Source organism: Diospyros lotus, chromosome 3, assembly GCF_014633365.1.
Source record: "Diospyros lotus cultivar Yz01 chromosome 3, ASM1463336v1, whole genome shotgun sequence".
NCBI lineage: Eukaryota > Viridiplantae > Streptophyta > Magnoliopsida > Ericales > Ebenaceae > Diospyros > Diospyros lotus.
In genome coordinates, this window is record NC_068340.1 from 42,160,819 (window position 1) to 42,179,002 (window position 18,184).

General features: G+C 38.7%; 1 protein-coding gene across 3 annotated transcripts; it reads left to right on the forward strand.

Moving 5' to 3' along the window:
- The first annotated feature begins 287 nt into the window (after positions 1 to 287).
- Positions 288 to 17,438, forward strand: LOC127796448 (microtubule-associated protein 70-2). Of its 3 annotated transcripts, none has more exons than XM_052328600.1 (12): positions 288 to 892; positions 1,017 to 1,102; positions 12,410 to 12,475; positions 12,561 to 12,731; positions 12,852 to 13,022; positions 13,145 to 13,300; positions 13,403 to 13,549; positions 13,838 to 13,909; positions 14,002 to 14,541; positions 14,623 to 14,810; positions 16,911 to 16,970; positions 17,387 to 17,438. In XM_052328600.1, exons 1-11 carry the CDS (start codon positions 616 to 618, stop codon positions 16,948 to 16,950), a joined length of 1,914 nt encoding a protein of 637 aa, XP_052184560.1. In that variant the 5' UTR covers positions 288 to 615; the 3' UTR covers positions 16,951 to 16,970; positions 17,387 to 17,438. The 3 variants fall into 3 exon arrangements, with proteins under 3 accessions (XP_052184560.1, XP_052184561.1, XP_052184558.1); XM_052328601.1 differs by having other exon boundaries at positions 17,390 to 17,438; XM_052328598.1 differs by having other exon boundaries at positions 289 to 892; positions 16,911 to 17,438.
- Positions 17,439 to 18,184: the final 746 nt, after the last annotated feature.

The window sequence follows — 18,184 nt, forward strand, 5'->3', positions numbered from 1 at the left end:
TGGCGATATGGACTGGCTCGATTGTGCATCATGTAACTTGTTGATACCAACATCTATGTGTAATGTGTAGTGCCATTTTCTTTTCTTGGGCGTTCATCTTTGTTTGTGTTGCCACATAATAATAATAATAATAATAATAATAATAATCCAAATTAATTTAAGTGGCAAAAATTATTAATGGAGATATGATAGAACGAGACGAGCGTATTGGTATTGTTTGCCATCTGTCACTGGCTCGCTGCTCCTCGTCGGCTCATAAGCGAAGGGCCGAAGACAATAGTCAAACAGCTAAGACAAACACGCGTACGGTCTCTCTCTAGAACGCAAAAAGTATAGTTGAGAGGAGAGTGTGAATCTCGTAATCTTGGAAGTTAGCTGATTCAAAATAACTCAAGAGAGAAAGCGCAAGTAGCATTTGCCCCTTGAACTGAACGCAGAGAGAGAGAGAGAGAGAGAGAGTTCTATTCTGCCGTTTCTCTCTCTAAACCTCTCTGATTGCCTTACTGCACTGGATTCACGTACGTACACGCACTATTGGTGGTTTGGTAGCCCGGAGATTGTGTTCTAAGATGTGCTATTAGGTGTTTGGTGATAGATAAGAGTGGTAGATCCTTGATGATGGAGGAGGTTTCCGGCGACGGAGGGGGCATGTCACTGGTGGAGGCGACTTATGGGGAGAACAGCGGCAATGTGCGACCGGCAGCGACTGATGCGGTTACCGTTACTACCACTCCGATGGCACTGACGGTGTCGGGATCATTCAAGGAGGGGAAGAGTTCGCGGAGGCGGGCACCGCTACGGCCGAGTTTAGATGCAGATGAGTTCATAAATTTGCTGCACGGTTCGGATCCGGTGAAGCTGGAGCTCAATCGGTTGGAGAACGAAGTCAGAGGTCAGAATGCGAGTTGATCTGGTCGTTTAAGATGCGATTTTGGATGTCGATTGTTTCGTTGATTTGTACTGTTCCCTTTTTTTTTTTTTTTTTTTTCCCTCTGTTTGGTTTTAATTTTTTGCAGATAAGGATCGGGAATTGGGGGAAGCGCATGCTGAGATCAAGGCGCTGAAGTTGTCCGAACGCCTTAGAGAGAAGGCAGTTGAAGAGGTTCTCTCCTTTATGTTTTCAGTTTCCTTTTCGGAATTGCCATACGGATCAGCGAGCTTATCATTGAATTTATCAGTATCGCTCAATTTGCTGCATTTTTTAATGTCATTGTTTGAATCATGGACTCTTACAGCCTTTCCTCAGTTTCCAAACTTGTATTTTGTGCTGATTCATGTTTTTGGCCTTTTCTGAATTAGTTGACGCTATATTCTAATTTAGCTCTCAATGATTCTGAAAGTTTGTGAAATATGTAACTGTCGATGTCTATTTCATTTACTCTTAAACTTCAATGAGTATTGTCTTCTTCTCCTCAGGTACTAGTTTTAGGTTTAGATCACACAAATCACACAAAGACATAGAGAATGAGGACACAAAAAAATTTAATGTGATTAATCTGTCAACAGACTTGCGTCCACAACCTAAAAAAATGCCATTAATTTATGAAACAATCAATGATACAACTTTTGAATGGATAAAAACTATAAACCCTTACAATTTACACAACTCAAAGTAACTTGGTTATTAACTCTCAGATACCACTGGTTATTGAATTGTGGCATATTTATAGGCAACTACTTGATAAGGATTAGGGTTAGTTTTCATATGCTTATTCTTTTCCAGTGAGATTGGGTTTTATGGAAGATTTTATCCCTATTGATTTTGAATTTGAGGGATAGTCTGATACTAGACTGTGTTTAGTTGTTTCTTTCTGTTTTTGTAGAATTCATAATTGCAGCTCAGTTGAGTGTCAGATATTAAGTTGCTCACTTTATATGGGATTGACTCCTATTCATCGTCTGGGATGATTGCACTCCAGTATTACTTGAACTTTTAAGATGATTGTTAGTTCTGTTTGCCAGATGCAGTGTTCAAAGCTGTAACACATTTGAAGTTATCTCCATCTTGGAGGAAATTCAAACTTCTCTTTGGCTGTTAATATATTCCAATAACTAGTTGGGTTGGTAAGGGGAAGTGGGGGCCTTAACTATCCAATGCAATTGCGATGAGGATTGTATTATGTTGCATAACTTGACCAACTTGAGACCCTGCAAGTAGTAAATTTAAATTTATAAATTTAGGAAGGATAACCTTTTAATTGCAAGGTAAAATATTGTGGTGGAAATGTGGATACTGAGGGAGTGTCAACCCAGCACATCAATATGTTATACACTTTCCAGATTAAGCGCCCTCATGAAGTTTTAAAAGAAGGAAGATATGCTGAAACCATCGTTTAACCCAAAAAGAAAAAGAAAAAAAAAATGTAAAGCATGAATCAAAGCTAACTTAAGTTTATGAGTACTTGTCTCAATTCCTCTGTCACACTGATTTATTTCTTTCCAAATATCTCAATAGGAGCAACTGCCCAGATTTGTAACACTTTTTTCTGAACGTCCATACACCCAGTTGGAAAACTATAAAACAAAAGGCAATATAAAATCCAACACACCACAATAAAGTGAGATTGTTATTATATGGAGTAGGTTAAATGCCTTTATATTACTTTTTATTGTAATTTTCTGATTATAAATAAAAAATGTAAATTGGTTTATGCAACTTAAATGCGTAATATTCTTTTCTTAGTACATAATAATGAGACTTTAACATCCTATTATGATGTTTACCTTAAATTTAGGAACCATAGGATAAACATTGAAGCAAAAGCAAAAGTACGCTTCAGACCATTTCCTCATTTCAATACTTTTTCTCTTGCTTTTCTTTTGTTTTTATTCATTATTCACCTTTTCTATTTTTACAATATGCGTAGCTTTTTTTTTTCTTTTTAAGTGTGTTGGTTTATAGAAAATATTTTACGTATTTTCTTAATAATTTCAGTTATTGTGATAAAATTGTTGCAAAGATAGAATAACAATTGTATAAAGCAACTTCATGGATCTTAACAAAAGGGGAGGTCTTTCCTTTTTATCGGGGAAAGGGATGCTGGTGCCTATTTTTGAAATAGAAGGAGGGTTTAATGCAATTTGCCTAAGTTGTTGGGACTTGTGAGAGTGATTGGGAGAGAAAATTTGAGATATTAGTCTCTCAATTTTATTAATTATAGGCTAATTACAATTAATGATGGAGCTAAGCACAAATCATGGGGAAAATTACAGCCTAGCTAATTATCCTAATTATTAGCTAATCATCAGTTGACGTGCTACACTGCCCCCGTGTAGTGACAAGTGAGTTAGGGCCGCTGCATCGGCGCCCGGATGTAGTGATAAATGAGCAAGAGTTCCCGCATTTGCTTGGACGGATGTGGGTAAAGAAGCTAGTCCAAAATCAAAATCAAAACCAAAATCAAAATAAAAAACAAAGTCAAATTCAAAGTCAAGGCCAAAAACAAAATCAAATCCAAAGTCAAGGCCAAAAACAAAATCATAGATTAAGGACTGGGTCATGGAACATAGGAACATTAACAGGCAAAGCTATGGAAGTGGTGGATATGATGATTAGGAGAAAAATTAATATTATGTGCCTTCAAGAGACGAGATGGGTAGGGAAAAAAGCAAAAACTTTATCAGAAGCTGGATATAAAATATGGTACACAGGAACTGATCGAACGAAAAATGGAGTGGGGATTATTATGGATAAAAGCTTAATAGATGAGGTAGTGGATGTAAAGAGAATAGGGGATATGATTATTATGGTGAAGATTAGTCTAGGAAGAATGACTATGAATATCTTTAGTACATATGCACCACAAGCGGGGTTAGGTGATGAGATAAAAGCAAAATTCTGGGAGGACCTAGAGGGACTCATACAAATGATACTAAGAGGAGAGAAAGTGATTATAGGAGGTGACTTAAATGGGCACGTGGGTAGGGACGGAAATGGATATAGAGAGGTACATGGAGGGTATGGATTCGGGGAAATTAATAATGAGGGTAAATCTATCATAGATTTTGCTATGGCATATGGGCTCATTATAACCAATACTAGGTTCAAAAAACGGGACGAACACTTAATCACATATAAAAATATCACCTCAAGCACCCAAATAGATTACTTCCTCATGAGACAAGAGGTTCGGTTATGTTGTAGGGATTGTAAGGTGATACCGGGAGAGTGTTTGACTACTCAACATAGACTTCTAGTACTTGACGTCCAAGTAAGAAATTGGAAGAGAAAAAATCACATAAAACAAAATCCAAGAATCAGATGGTGGAATTTAAAAGGGGAGAAACAACTAATCTTCAAAGAAAAATTAAGGGGTAGAAGGGAATGGAATGGAGAAAGACAGACAAACCAAATGTGGAAAGAAATGGCTAATGCTCTGAGAAGCACGGCAAAGGTAGTCCTTGGAGAGACAAATGGTAGAGCCCCTAACCTTAAGGAGTCTTGGTGGTGGAATGAAGAGGTACAATTGAAAATTAAAAATAAGAAAACTTGCTATAAGGCGGTATATCAATGCAACAATGAAGAAAATCAAAAAAATTATAAAGAAGCAAAAAAGGCAGCAAAAAGAGCTGTTAGTGAAGCAAGGTCAAAAGCATATGAGAATCTATACAAACGACTTGATACAAAAGATGGAGAAAGGGATATATATAAATTAGCTAAAGCAAGAGAAAGAAAAATACGGGATTTAAATCAAGTGAAATGCATAAAAGATGACAATCAAAATGTTTTAGTAAATGAGGGAGCGATTAAGGAGTGATGGAAGGAGTATTTCACAAAATTATTCAATGATGGTGGTGACACAAGAGTTAGGTTGGGACATTTTAGTAACTCCGAAGGGAATGTGAGCTACACATTCTATCGACGCATCAGTTCAAATGAAATAAGGCAAGCATTAAAAAAGATGAAAAATCATAAGGCAGTGGGACTAGATAATATACCAATAGAAGCATGGAAATGCATGGGAGAAGAGGGCATCTCCTGGCTAACGCAATTATTTAACGCCATCCTTAAATCAAAAAAGATGCCAGATGAGTAGAGGAAGAGTACTTTGGTTCCTATATATAAGAACAAAAGAGATGTTCAAAACTGTGAAAATTATAGAGGAATTAAGTTAATGAGTCATACCATGAAACTCTGGGAGAGAGTAATAGAGCAGAGGCTCAGAAAGGAAACAAAGGTGTCAAAAAATCAGTTTGGTTTCATGCCTGGTAGGTCAACAATGGAAGCTATATATTTACTGAGGCGTCTAATGGAAAGGTATCGAGATCATCAGAAGGACCTACATATGGTGTTTATAGATCTAGAAAAGGCCTATGATAGGGTCCCTAGAGAAGTATTATGGAGGGTTTTAGAGAAGAAAGGAGTCAAAATAGCCTATATACAAGCCCTTAAGGACATGTATCATGGTGTAGAGACAAAGGTCAGAACATGCGGAGGGGATACTGAACCATTTACAACTACAATAGGACTGCATCAAGGTTCTGCACTAAGCCCATACTTATTTGCCCTAGTAATGGATGAACTCACTAAAGATATTCAGACAGATGTGCCATGGTGTATGCTATTTGCAGATGACATAGTGTTGGTGGATGAAACAAAAGAAGGAGTGAACACTAAGCTTGAGTTGTGGAGAAACAATTTAGAATCTAAGGGATTTAAATTAAGTATAAAGAAAACAGAATATATGGAATGCAAATTTAGTAAAAATGCAAGAGTGGATGATGTTATAATAAAATTAGAAGACCAAATCTTACAAAGAAAAGACCATTTTCGATATTTGGGATCAGTGATTCAAAAAGATGGAGAAATCCACGAGGATGTCGCACATAGAATTAAGACAGGTTGGCTAAAATGGAGAAATGCATCGGGGGTGTTATGTGATGGTAAAATCCCATTAAAATTGAAAGGAAAATTTTATAAGACAGCTATAAGACCAGTCTTGCTGTATGGCTCAGAATGTTGGGCAGTCAAATACCAGCATGAGCAAAAGACGAGTGTAGCGGAGATGAGGATGTTAAGATGGATGTGCGGACATACAAGAAAGGATAAAATTAGAAATGAAGTTATTCGTAATAAGGTCGGAGTAGTGCCAATCGAGGAGAAGATGAGAGAGACTAGACTAAGATGGTTTGGTCATGTGAGAAGGAGACTAAGAGACGCTCCTGTGAGGAGAGTTGATGAAATGGAACAATTAGTCACAAAAAGAGGTAGAGGTAGACCCAAGAAGACTTTAGGAGAGACATTAAAATTTGATATGAAATATATGGATCTAAATGAGGATATGACAAAAGACAGAAATACATGGAAGTCTAGAATTCATGTAGCCGACCCCACATAGTGGGATAAAAGCTGGATATGTTGTTGTTGTTGTAAAGTGACAGTCAATCTCAATATATTTGGTCCTTTCATGAAACACTAGATTTGAGGCGAGAAGGAGTGTTGTAGCTTGATTGTCACAGACAAGGTTCATGGGAGACTCTCCAGATAACTTTAGTTCTTGAAGAAGTTGCCTGAGCCATATAAGCTCACATTTCGCATTAGCCATGGCTCGGTAGTCTGTTTCGGCACTTGATCTTGCTACCACATTCTGCTTTTTGCTTTTCCAAAAAATCAAATTATCTCCAATCAGAACATAATACCTTGAAGTAGATCTCCGACCAGAGGGAGATCCTCCACAGTCAGCATCTGAATAGCACCGAATCTCTGAATGTCCCCTATCCTTATAGAGCAATCCTTTCCCTGATGCACTCTTGATATACTTTAGAATATGGAGAACAACATCTCAGTGAGAATCGCATGGGGAGTTGTGAAACTGAATGAACACACTCATAGCGAAAGAGATGTTTGGTCTTGTTATTGGGAGATAATTCAGCTTTTCCACCAGTCTCTAATATCTCCCAAGGTCTGACAATGGCTCCCCCTGACTTAGTAGGAGTTTGATGTTAGGATTCATTAGAGTGTCGACTGGTTTGGAATCTAATAGACTAATTTCATCCACGATATCCAATGCGTACTTTCTCTATGACATAGAAATACCATCTCTTGATTGAGCCACCTCAATACCCAAGAAGTATCTAAGCTACCCCATTTCTTTTGTTTGAAAATGTTTGAACATGTGTTCCTTCAACTGCTGTATGCCTATCTAATCACTCCCAGTGATGACAATGTCATTTGCATAAACCATGAGGTAGATGCATTGTTGCGATGGTGAGTGTCGATAAAAAACAGAGTAATTGGCTTCACTCCGGGTCATTCCAAAGGCCTAAACCACAATACTAAACTGGTCAAACCATGCTCGTGGAGATTGTTTCAATCCATAGAGTGACTTACTGAGTTTGCAAACTAACCCAGACTTCCCCAGAGCAACAAACTTAGGTGGTTGCTCCATGTATACTTCTTCCTACAAGTCACCATGAAGGAACACATTTTTAATATCAAATTGGTGGAGTGACCAATGATGCATAACAGCCAGAGAAAGGAATAGACGAACAGAGGCTATCTTGGCCATTGGAGAGAAGGTATCACAGTAATTCAACCCGTAAATCTAAGTATACCCTTTAGCAACCAAATGTGCTTTGAGGCAATCAATGGTTCCATCAAGGCTAATCTTGGGAGTAAAAATACATCAACACCCAACGATAGTCTTTCTTGACGGGAGAGAGACCAAGTCCCATGTCGCATTAGAATGCAAGGCTTCCATCTCATCCAGTATAGCCTGGATCCAACCAAGAGGGGATAAAGCTTCACCTATATCTTTAGGAATAGGGACAAAAGGAAGACTCGAAACAAAGGCACAATAGGTAGGTGATAGGCGGTCATAGTTCAAAAACTGATAAATAGGGTAAGGATTGAGAGTAGACCGTTTACCTTTGCGTTGGGCAATAGGGAGACTATTTGTGTCCAAATCCATGGGAGGAGGGACGCCTGACGAAGAGAGTGAGTCCGCATGGGTCGGTGCAGTTTGTGGGTTGGAATCGATAGCAAGATGAGGACGACAATGGTAAGTGAGAAGAGGAGGATCAATGGAAGAAGCGGTGTTCGAAAATTCAGCCTAGGCACTGCCTAGGCGTTAGGCGGCCACTGGCCGTGGCGATTAAGGGCTACTCGGCACCCCTAGTCGCTAGGCCCGATTAATTGGGCCACGGCGGCGCCTAGGCCGCGCAGGCGGCGCTAAACCGCCTAGGTCGTCCGTGGCCAGGGTCGCCTAGGTCGTGCGCGTCTTGGGCAAACCTATTATCCCCTTCCCTTTTTGTCTCTAGTCGTTCATCGCAGGTCGTCTCTCTCTCTCTCTCTCGCTGCTGATCTCGTCTCTTGGTCGTTCGCCGCCACCGTCGATCTCGTTGTTGGCCGTTCTCTCTCGTCGCCACCAATCTCATATGTTGGCTGTCATCTCTCGTCACCAATCTCATCTTCCTCCGGTATGTATCCATCTTCCTCCAATCTCATCAATCTCGTCTATTGCGTTACTGCTTGCTGCTCCTTGCTGCATGCTGTAGCTGCTTGCTACTCACTGCAGCAACTTGCTGGTTGCTCCTTGCTGCAGCAGCAAGCTTGTTGTTGATCTAGTCGTCGCCTAGGCCCCGCCTAGGTGCCCTAGGCGCCAGCCTGCCGTCCGACTAGCGTCTAGCGCGTTTTTGAACACTGGGAAGAAGAGATAGGCGAATCCTCTAAAGACAAGGAAGGAGAATAAAAGGGAATGGGCAAAACCTGATTAATGCGTTGTGAATCTGGTTGAGCAACTAGAAATGACTGTTGTTCAAAGAAAGTGATATCAACAGATATGATGTATCTATTTAACTTAGGAAAATAACATTTGTAGCCCTTTTGTAACCAAGAATAGCCCAAGAAAATGCATTTAAGAGCTTTAGCAGCAAGCTTGTCTTGTCTAGGAGAGAGACAATGCACAAAACAAACAACCTTGCACAAAGGGGAAGGAAAGAAAGTAGCTGAGTAGGAAACAAAATATGATGAGGGATTTGATCATGCAAAACAGAAGAGGGCATGCGATTAATAAGATAACAGGCAGTGAGAACTACGTTACCCTAGAATTAAGGAGGAAGATTAGCATGCAATAATAGAGTTCGAGCAGCCTCAATCGAATGCCGAATTTTCTTTTTAGCTACACCATTCTATTGTGGAGTATATGGATAAGAAGATTGGTGTAAAATGCTTTGAGTAGCCATAAATATTGTAAATTGAGAGGAGAAATGTTCTGAAGCATTATCACTACGCAAGGCACAAATGGTTATGCCAAACTGAGTCTTTATTTCAACACAAAATGTTTGAAATATGGAAAATAATTCTGAATGACTTTTCAACAAGAAGAGCCAAGCACAATGAGAATAGTCGTCAATGAAGGTAACAAAGTAGGAAAATCCAAAGTAGATTGAACACGACTAGGACCCCATACATCCATGTGAATAAGAGAGAAAGGGGGCTCAGCTCTATTGGAGACGCAATGGGGAAAATGACTACGAGTGTGCTTTCTAGTTTCCACATTGATAGGACTCACAATTGAAAACTGATAAAGAGGATAAACTTGGAACCAATTTCTTGAGTTTAGAGAGACTCAGGTGACCAATGCGATGATGGAGGACCTCGGGAGAGGTGATATTGGTGCAAGCTACAAGTGAACTAGGCGCAACCAGATGGTAGTGATCCCGCAACTTATGCCCAACGCCAATCATCTGTTTCATTCCCCAGTCCTGTACACAAACAGAGTTAGGAGTGAAGGTGACTGAGCAGTTAAGGGTTTTAGTGAGTTGACTAGTTGAAATTAAATTAGAAGAACTACTAGGGACATATAAAACAAAATTTAAGGATAAAGACGATGTGGGTGTGGTTTGGCCTATCCCTTTAACTGCAGTTTTGGTGCAATCAACCAGGGTAACAATGAGCAAGGTATCGTAATAGGTAGGTGAGGAGAAAATAAGTTCATTACCACACATATGGTCAATGACGCCGGAATCTATAATCCAAGGACCAAGAGATGGGCCTTTAGCAACGCAAGCAATGGGATTATCAGAGTGAGACTGCTGTGTGCCTTGGAACTTTAAGAAAGCATCATACTCAGCTGTAGATATAGGTATCAACTGCGAACCCAGTGGAGATAGGGTAGGACTAGGATCATCGTGAAACACATTAGTTGCACTGGTAAATGATGCAGGTGGAGCAGTTGGCCAACCATGTTTTTTCCAGCATTTTTCCTCAAGATGACCCATTTTCTTGCAAAAGGTACACTATGGACATAGGCGACTATTATTACGTCATCTGTTCCCTCCTAAGTTGGAGGCTTGAGATACAAGAGTCGAAAATTCGATTGGAGGAACAATAGTAGAGGTAGAGGACACATCATGCGCACTTGTCATATTCAACAACCTTTTGAAAGAGTCCTTCATGGTAGGATTAGTGGAGCTGGCTAGGATTTGATGCTTGATGGCGTCAAATTCCGATTTCAATCTAGAGAGAGCAATAACTATGAAAAACTTCTCTCTTTGGGAAATCTATTTGGTACGGGTTGTAGTAAGAGCAAGAAGAACATCAAATTCTTGCATAAGTGTGCTAACTTGTCCCAGATAAGATTCCATGGATGTCTCTTACTTGAGATTCTTGATATTGGAGACCACAGTATGCAGGCGTTGGATATCATTTGTATAGCACTCTTCGACCTCCTTCCATACGTTAACACAAGTTTCAAAGGGGCGAAAGAGCTGATAGATTAATGGATCAATGGACTGCCATAGGATACTGCATAACTAGGCATCAACTTGTTCCCATCTAGCCGGATTGACTGCCGACACACTTTCAGCTTTTGTTGTAAGATGATCAGTTTGGCCTTGTCCTTTGAACCAAATTTTAACAAAGGTTGTCCATGAAAGATAATTGGCAGACCCTATCAACTTGACAGTGGTGATGTTGAGTGTCTCGAGATTGGAGACAACAAATGTTTAAGAGGCAGCGGAGGCATCAGATGTTGAAACGGAAGCACCAGAGACATAGATAGTGTCACTGAGGTCAAACATGGCAAGGGTTTTGACAATGGAGATGGGCTTAGATGGTGTTGGAGGTCCAATTTGGAGTGGTTGGAGGCAAGACAACAACAAACACGTCTACATGTGCTGATGAGTGGAGGCAGAAGCAGTTTGTGTGTGGTGGCGCGTGGCTTTGCCGATGGCTGCGCAACACCAAGGGTCGGCTGATTTGTAGATTCCGAGGATGATGGTATGGTTGGTTTTTTAGAAATAACCAACCAAGGGTCTCCTAATAGGTTCGGTGTGGGTAGAAGAAAAACTAGGGTTTGATTTCCACTAGAAATAGAGACGCAACAGGGGATTTTTAGGGTTTTCTCAACGCAGGCTTTGATATCATGTGAGAGTGATCGAGAGAGAAAACTGGAGAGATTAGCCTCTCAATTCTATTATTTATAGGCTAATTACAATCAATGATGGAGCTAATCATGGAGATAATTATAGATCATGAGGATAATTACAGCCTAGCTAATTACCCTAATTATCAGCTAATCATCAGTTGACTATATAGGAAGAGAATAAATCTTATAAATCTCACAGGACTAATTGTTGGTGTCTTCATGAGTGCTCTATTTTTTCTGTATTATCAGATTGGGATATTAAGCTGTTTATAAGATCTTTTCAGCTGTAGGGTTCTAAAATTACTTATGCTAACAATGCTGTGTGGCAATGTGTTTTTTTCAGTAACTCTATTACTTTCAGTATTTTGAGTACTACAATGTCACAGGCCTTGCTACAAACTTTTCCCATAGGTGCTACTTCAATCTTAATACAGATAATCTTGTTCTAATTTTGTCTTCTTTTTTTTTTTTTGGTATGACTGCACATCCACCGTAACATCCTCATTTCAGTTATTCTCATATTTTGCACATGTTAGTACTTAACCGCTTAATATTCTGAGACATATATCGAAGATGGTCTGATAACTGACTGTCCAATAAATTTTTCCTTTTAGTTTTTGAAGAGATTTTACGATTGTATAAAATGTTATACACACTTCTCTACTTTAACCATTTTGCTTGGATTTTGTGATTAACTTCCTTAATAATCTCCTGTTCTTTTGTCTTTGAATAAGGAGGTTTAATAATTCACAGGCACCTTTGACTTTATACCCAAGGCAGTTAAAAGTCTTCTTGTGTCTCCCTTGTATGTGATTTTGTGTGTGTGCTGGGCTAGAAAATATAATTAATAATTGCCTAAATGTGTATATATTCTATTTATGATAATTGCCTAATTGTTGTGTGTGTTAGGAACAGGCTCAACAATGCATATCCAATTATCCAGTTTTTTAAGATGAATAATCAAATAATATTTTGGAGTTTTACATTATATAATTTGGCCTAAACCTGACGTTGTTCCCCCTTTTCTATTTGCATCTTAGCTGACTGAAGAATTGGCGAAAGTGGAGGAGAAGCTCAAGTTAACAGAATCTCTTCTAGAAAGCAAAGTATTTCTCAGAAGTCTTTTCAGTTTTAATATGTTTTTCTGCATAAACTGACTCCCAATATTAAAGAAAAGTTTTGTTGTTGCAGAATCTTGAGATAAAGAAAATCAATGATGAGAAGAAGGCCTCCATGGCTGCTCAATTTGCAGCAGAAGCCACTCTTAGAAGGGTTCATGCTGCTCAAAAAGATGATGATATGCCTCCAATTGAAGCCATTCTGGCACCACTGGAGGCTGAACTCAAGCTTGCTCGGCAAGAGGTGCGTGTGTGTGTATATATATATATATATCACTTTTGGTATTGAGGTGTTTTTTCCAGAGAAAACTGATATTATTCAGAAAGAGATTCTTCATTAATTCAATGCAATTGTTTCTTTCAGATTGCAAACCTACAGGATGACAACAAGGCCTTGGATCGCCTCACCAAATCAAAAGAAGCTGCTTTACTTGAAGCTGAACGAACTGTTCAGGTTGCCTTGGCAAAGGCTTCAATGGTGGATGATCTCCAAAATAAGAACCAAGAGTTAATGAAGCAGATAGAAATTTGCCAGGTGTAGTGGCTGTCTGCATTAATTTTCCTTTTCAGATCATCAAAGCTTTGCATCCGTTGTGTATTGATAAGCATGTTGTATCAGCAACTAACTCATGTCTGTCTGATGTGCTTGTATATCAGGAAGAAAATAAAATTTTGGATAAAATGCATCGGCAAAAGGTTGCCGAGGTTGAGAAGCTTACCCAAACTGTACATGAGCTTGAAGAGGCTGTCCTTGCTGGGGGTGCTGCTGCAAATGCTGTGAGGGATTACCAACGAAAAGTTCAAGAGATGAATGTAATGTGAAACATGTCACGACCTTGGGATTTGATTCAATACCTTGCAGTGGAGATGCTGTGAAATGATGCTGAAAATTCAAGGATTTTATATGTTTTCCAGGAGGAGAAAAAAATTCTTGACAGGGAGCTGGCCCGTGCAAAAGTTACTGCAAACAGGGTGGCTACAGTGGTAGCTAATGAATGGAAAGATGCTAATGACAAAGTGATGCCTGTAAAGCAATGGCTTGAGGAACGAAGGTTTTTGCAGGTATTCAGTGTTTTCTTTCTTTCTTGTCCCATCCCTCTCCCTGTCCCCCTGATAAAAAGGGGTAAGGAAGGGGCAACCATAGTCCTCCATGATGATGTCACTAGTCACCTAAGTGACTTCTATCCCTGCTAATCCCAAAAGAGATTTGGACGTCCATAACTATAAACCTAATTTCAACCAAGGATATAAATGGAATACGCGTTCCTCATGTGATATCTGGATAGGGACCACCAGCATAAGTGGGTTTTGTTAATAGCTAGTAACTGTAACCAAAATGTGCTGTTACAGGGGGAGATGCAGCAATTCCGGGACAAGCTTGCCATAGCTGAAAGAACTGCAAAATATGAAGCTCAGTTGAAAGTAATAATCTAGTCTACCGTTCTGTGACTTCCACCTGTTCAACTTATTCAATAGCTGGTCATTAAAGTTAACACCAATCATGCTCTTTATAGGAAAAATATCAACTGCGACTCAAAGTCCTTGAAGAGAGCTTGAGATGGTCAAATAATAGCAATCGCAGCACCTCCGATGGAAGAACCATAAGCAATGGCCCCTCTCGTCGCCAATCTTTGGCTGGAGCTGATAACTTTTCCAAATTGACCCCTAATGGCTTTCTACCCAAGAGATCTCCGTCCTTTCAGTTGAGATCTACTTTGTCTTCTGGTACCAGTTCAATATTGAAGCATGCAAAAGGGACGTCAAAATCTTTTGATGGTGGAACACGCTCACTAGATAGGGGTAAAAACCTCTTGAATGGAACAGGTCCAAATTTTAATCTTAGCCAGTCTTTTGGGGGCAGGAAGGAAGCTGAAACCAATAGCAATACCTGCAAAGGAGAACTAGAAGAAAAAACGAGTGCCTTGCCTGCAGCAGATTCAGAGGATACTGTTCCAGTTATGTTGTATGATTTCTTACAAAAAGAAGTGATTGCTTTGAGGAAAGCTGGTCACGAGAAAGATCAGAGCCTTAAAGATAAGGATGACGCAATAGAGGTTAATTTCCTGCAGTATTGAATATGTGATTCCACTTTGTATAGTTTTGGCTAGAGTTTGGTTAATGTTATTGTTCTTCAGATGTTGGCAAAGAAAGTTGATACTTTAACCAAGGCAATGGAGGTTGAGGCTAAGAAGATGAGGAGGGAGGTAGCTGCTATGGAGAAAGAGGTGGCTTCCATGCGTGTGGAAAAGGAACATGAAAATAGGGCCAAACGATTTGGAAATTCCAAGGGTCCTGTGAACAGTTCTCAGCTGCTCCCTGGAAGGTATATTTTATCTTCTTCTGGCATGTGCATATGCAGCCACCAAGAATACAGTGCAGCATGTTTGAATTTCAACTAACTAGTTTCATATGGATCTTTGAGAATTCTAGCATCTTGGTAATCAATATTATTATTTCTTATAGCATGTTAATTAATTTGTCTAAAGAAAATCTTTTAACATCTTGACTGATGTAGGAACGGTATTGTCCTTGTATGTCATTGCTTTTTCTACACTGCGTGAGCCATTTTCAATTCCTGGTCAAGCATGATCTGTTTCTTTGTCTACAAATAAGGTTCATGAAGGACGTTATATTATTTACAAGAGAAAAGAAAAAGAGAATTTCTGACCTATATGGACAAAAATTTTAAGTTTTTACCTTTAATCATGAGAATTACGTTGGAGATACTAGGATTAAGATAATCTGGACGTGAGAAAAAACACCAATAGAAGCAACTATGAGGTGAGTGGATGAAGTGGAGGAAGTTTGTATGAAAAGATGGAAAGAAAGACCAAAGAAACTTGGTAAGAAATCTTTCGACATGACAGTATATAATGGCCTTATAGAGAGTATGATGACCATGGATAGACATTTAGAATTCACGTTGCTAACTCCATTGAGTGGGATTTAGGCTTGTAATTGTCGCTTTTATTGAAAAAAAATTGTGTTGTAGGGATTGAGAGAAAAGATGGAGTTAGTACCACAACTCAATAGCTGGTGTTTTCTAAGTGAGATGATGACTAGGTTATTTCGAGTTGTGAGGGTTGCAAGGGTTTATAGTTTTGTCCATTCAAAACTATATATTGAGCAAGGTTGTTAAAATCGTAAAATCGTAAGAGGGTTTTCGACATGTAAAATCGTAAAATCGAGTGCGATTCAATTTCAAAATCGTAAAATACTAAGAATTTTCGGTGCAAAAAATCGTAAAATCGTACCCGTAAAATCGGGAGTTTAACAACCATGATATTGAGAGCGTTTCTAGTTTCTTTTTTTAGTCAAAAAACTGTATCTCGAGAGGCTTTTTGGTTTTTGTTTGTCCAAAAACTATATCTTCCAAGGGATTGTAGTCTGGTTCATTCCGAAGCAACCGAAGCTGCATCTTTGTTGATTAAGTGGATATATCCCAATTTATTGGGATCGTGGATGTAGGTCCATTTAGACCAAAACCATGCTAAGTTTTCAATGTCTCCTTTCTCTTGATTTATGTGTGCTATTGTGTGATATGATCCTAACACTAGATACTGCTTCAAAGGTGATATATGGAAACAATAGTAAATCAAGATCAATATATGGGTCTAACGGTGATGATGGCCAAGGTTTTATCCCTGAAGTCAATTTATGGTCAGAGTTCATTCTGGCTTTTGGTTGGAGGAGGGAGCCAAAAAAGATGCCAAGAATGAATACATTCTGTGGGATGTCTTATTCTTGCTGTACTTGTCAAGTTGTCATGGAACTCTTTGACATAAAGAATTTTGTCATGTATCAAGGTAAATTATGAATGAGGTAAAGAAGATTTTATGTAATAGTCGATAAAGTTTTAAAAGCTCAAAGTGTTTTAGAAACTTTTCTCTAGCGGAAGTCTCTGTTAACTATCCAAATAAGATAAAAAAAAAGAGTTTATTAGACGTTCTTTATATATTCTAGACTAGATGATGGGGAAATTGTTTTAAATTGTGTTTAAGCTTTTATAAACCAAGAAAAAAGTTTGCAAATCCTGATGGATATATTAAAATAAGATGAACCTTTGAAGAGTATCTACAGTGCTCAAAATGTCTTCATGAAGAATTCCATGTTATGATTGTTCTATAAGTGATAACAAATGAACCATGTCAAATCCCACGCACAAATGTAGTGAAACAACCATTTATTTTCTCATCAAGGTACTCCATTACTCTCTCTGGAACTTGTATTAATTCTGTTTTCTTGCCTTATTTCGCATTTTTCATTAATAAACCCTAGAACAACAGATGCTTGTATAACTGTGCTGTTCTTGAGAATATATTACTTCATTTAGTTTATTGGTTTCAAAGCTTCAAGATAAAATTTAACAAGCTTTTTTTTGGCTAACCAACAAGGCAATTTTTTTTTTTTTTTTTATGTGCAGAAATGTAGCACGAGGTGGGTTAACACGTAGCACCCAATAACAAGTAGCCTGATTGCAGCAGTAAGTTGTAATTCTGCACAGGCCTTTTAAGGAATCTTTTCCTCTTCTCCCCCCTCTCGCTCTCTATGGTTGATTATAATACTAAAACTAGCATGCCAGTGGTATTGTATTCTACTGAGTTGTTTGGTTAAGTGTTGGACAATCAAAAAATGGGAAGAGAGAACCACTAGAAGATGTTGGCATGTTTCTGACTTACTCTCCTTTGTGCTTAGAAATCCGCGAGAAAGAAAATGGAGGATATTAAAGTTGAGCTAACCTTTTTGGCAGATTTGTTGCGAGTGCTAGTGATTGCGTGGTTGTATGGTATGGGTAGCTTGTTCATGTAAACAGTAAACCTGCCGGTCCTTTTGAGTTCTTACTTGCACCCTGTATTTGTAATGGCAGCTAATTTGAGTGTTAATGTGTTATTGATTCAGCAGGTTTGTCAATATTCATGTAATCAGATAAAGCTCAGAGTTTCCTTGGTAATGCTCTTTGTTCGTTGATTGTTTTTATCGGTTACCATATTCCCACTCATGAATGGTAATGGATAGTAGAAATCTGCATCCTAAGAGGTGTTTCGTTAGTCCATTTGGTGGGCGAAGTTTCGAACTATTTGTATTTGTTGCTTTAAAGTCTATGTTTTCACTGGTTTGCCCCCCTTGCAATGGAAAGCGAGGCGGGAGGGGGTTTATTGTACAACATGTCCGAGTATTTTGTGTCCTTGCTACGTGCTTCAGATAAAGCAAACGTTCGCAAAAATCTCGTGGGAAGATTGTATTCTTGCCATACAACATCATATTATTTATATTAATATATTAATACTCGTTTCCCATACGGTCTCTGTTTTCTTTTTGTCGATTAAATTTCAAGTGCATACTGAATAAATTCATTAAATATGTACGATAATTTTAAATCACGTGAAGTAGTTTATAAATCACATACGCTAAGTAAATATGTAATAACTATTGAGTGGGGTCACCATTGGTTTTGAAATTCTATATATATACGTGTGTGTGTTTCTTTGACCTAACTATTGGTAAGTTTTTGAGTTTTGTATTTTGCTTTTGAATTTTGGTTGGTTGTAAGGTGAGAGAACCAATCCTAGAAAAAGACCTATTGAATAAACACTCAAAAGGTGGGGAACGCCGTCCAAGTGGGGGTGACTTGTATTGCAATTTCATGAACGGTAACTAAGCTTGTGTTTAATTAAAAGACAAAACCCAGAACATAAA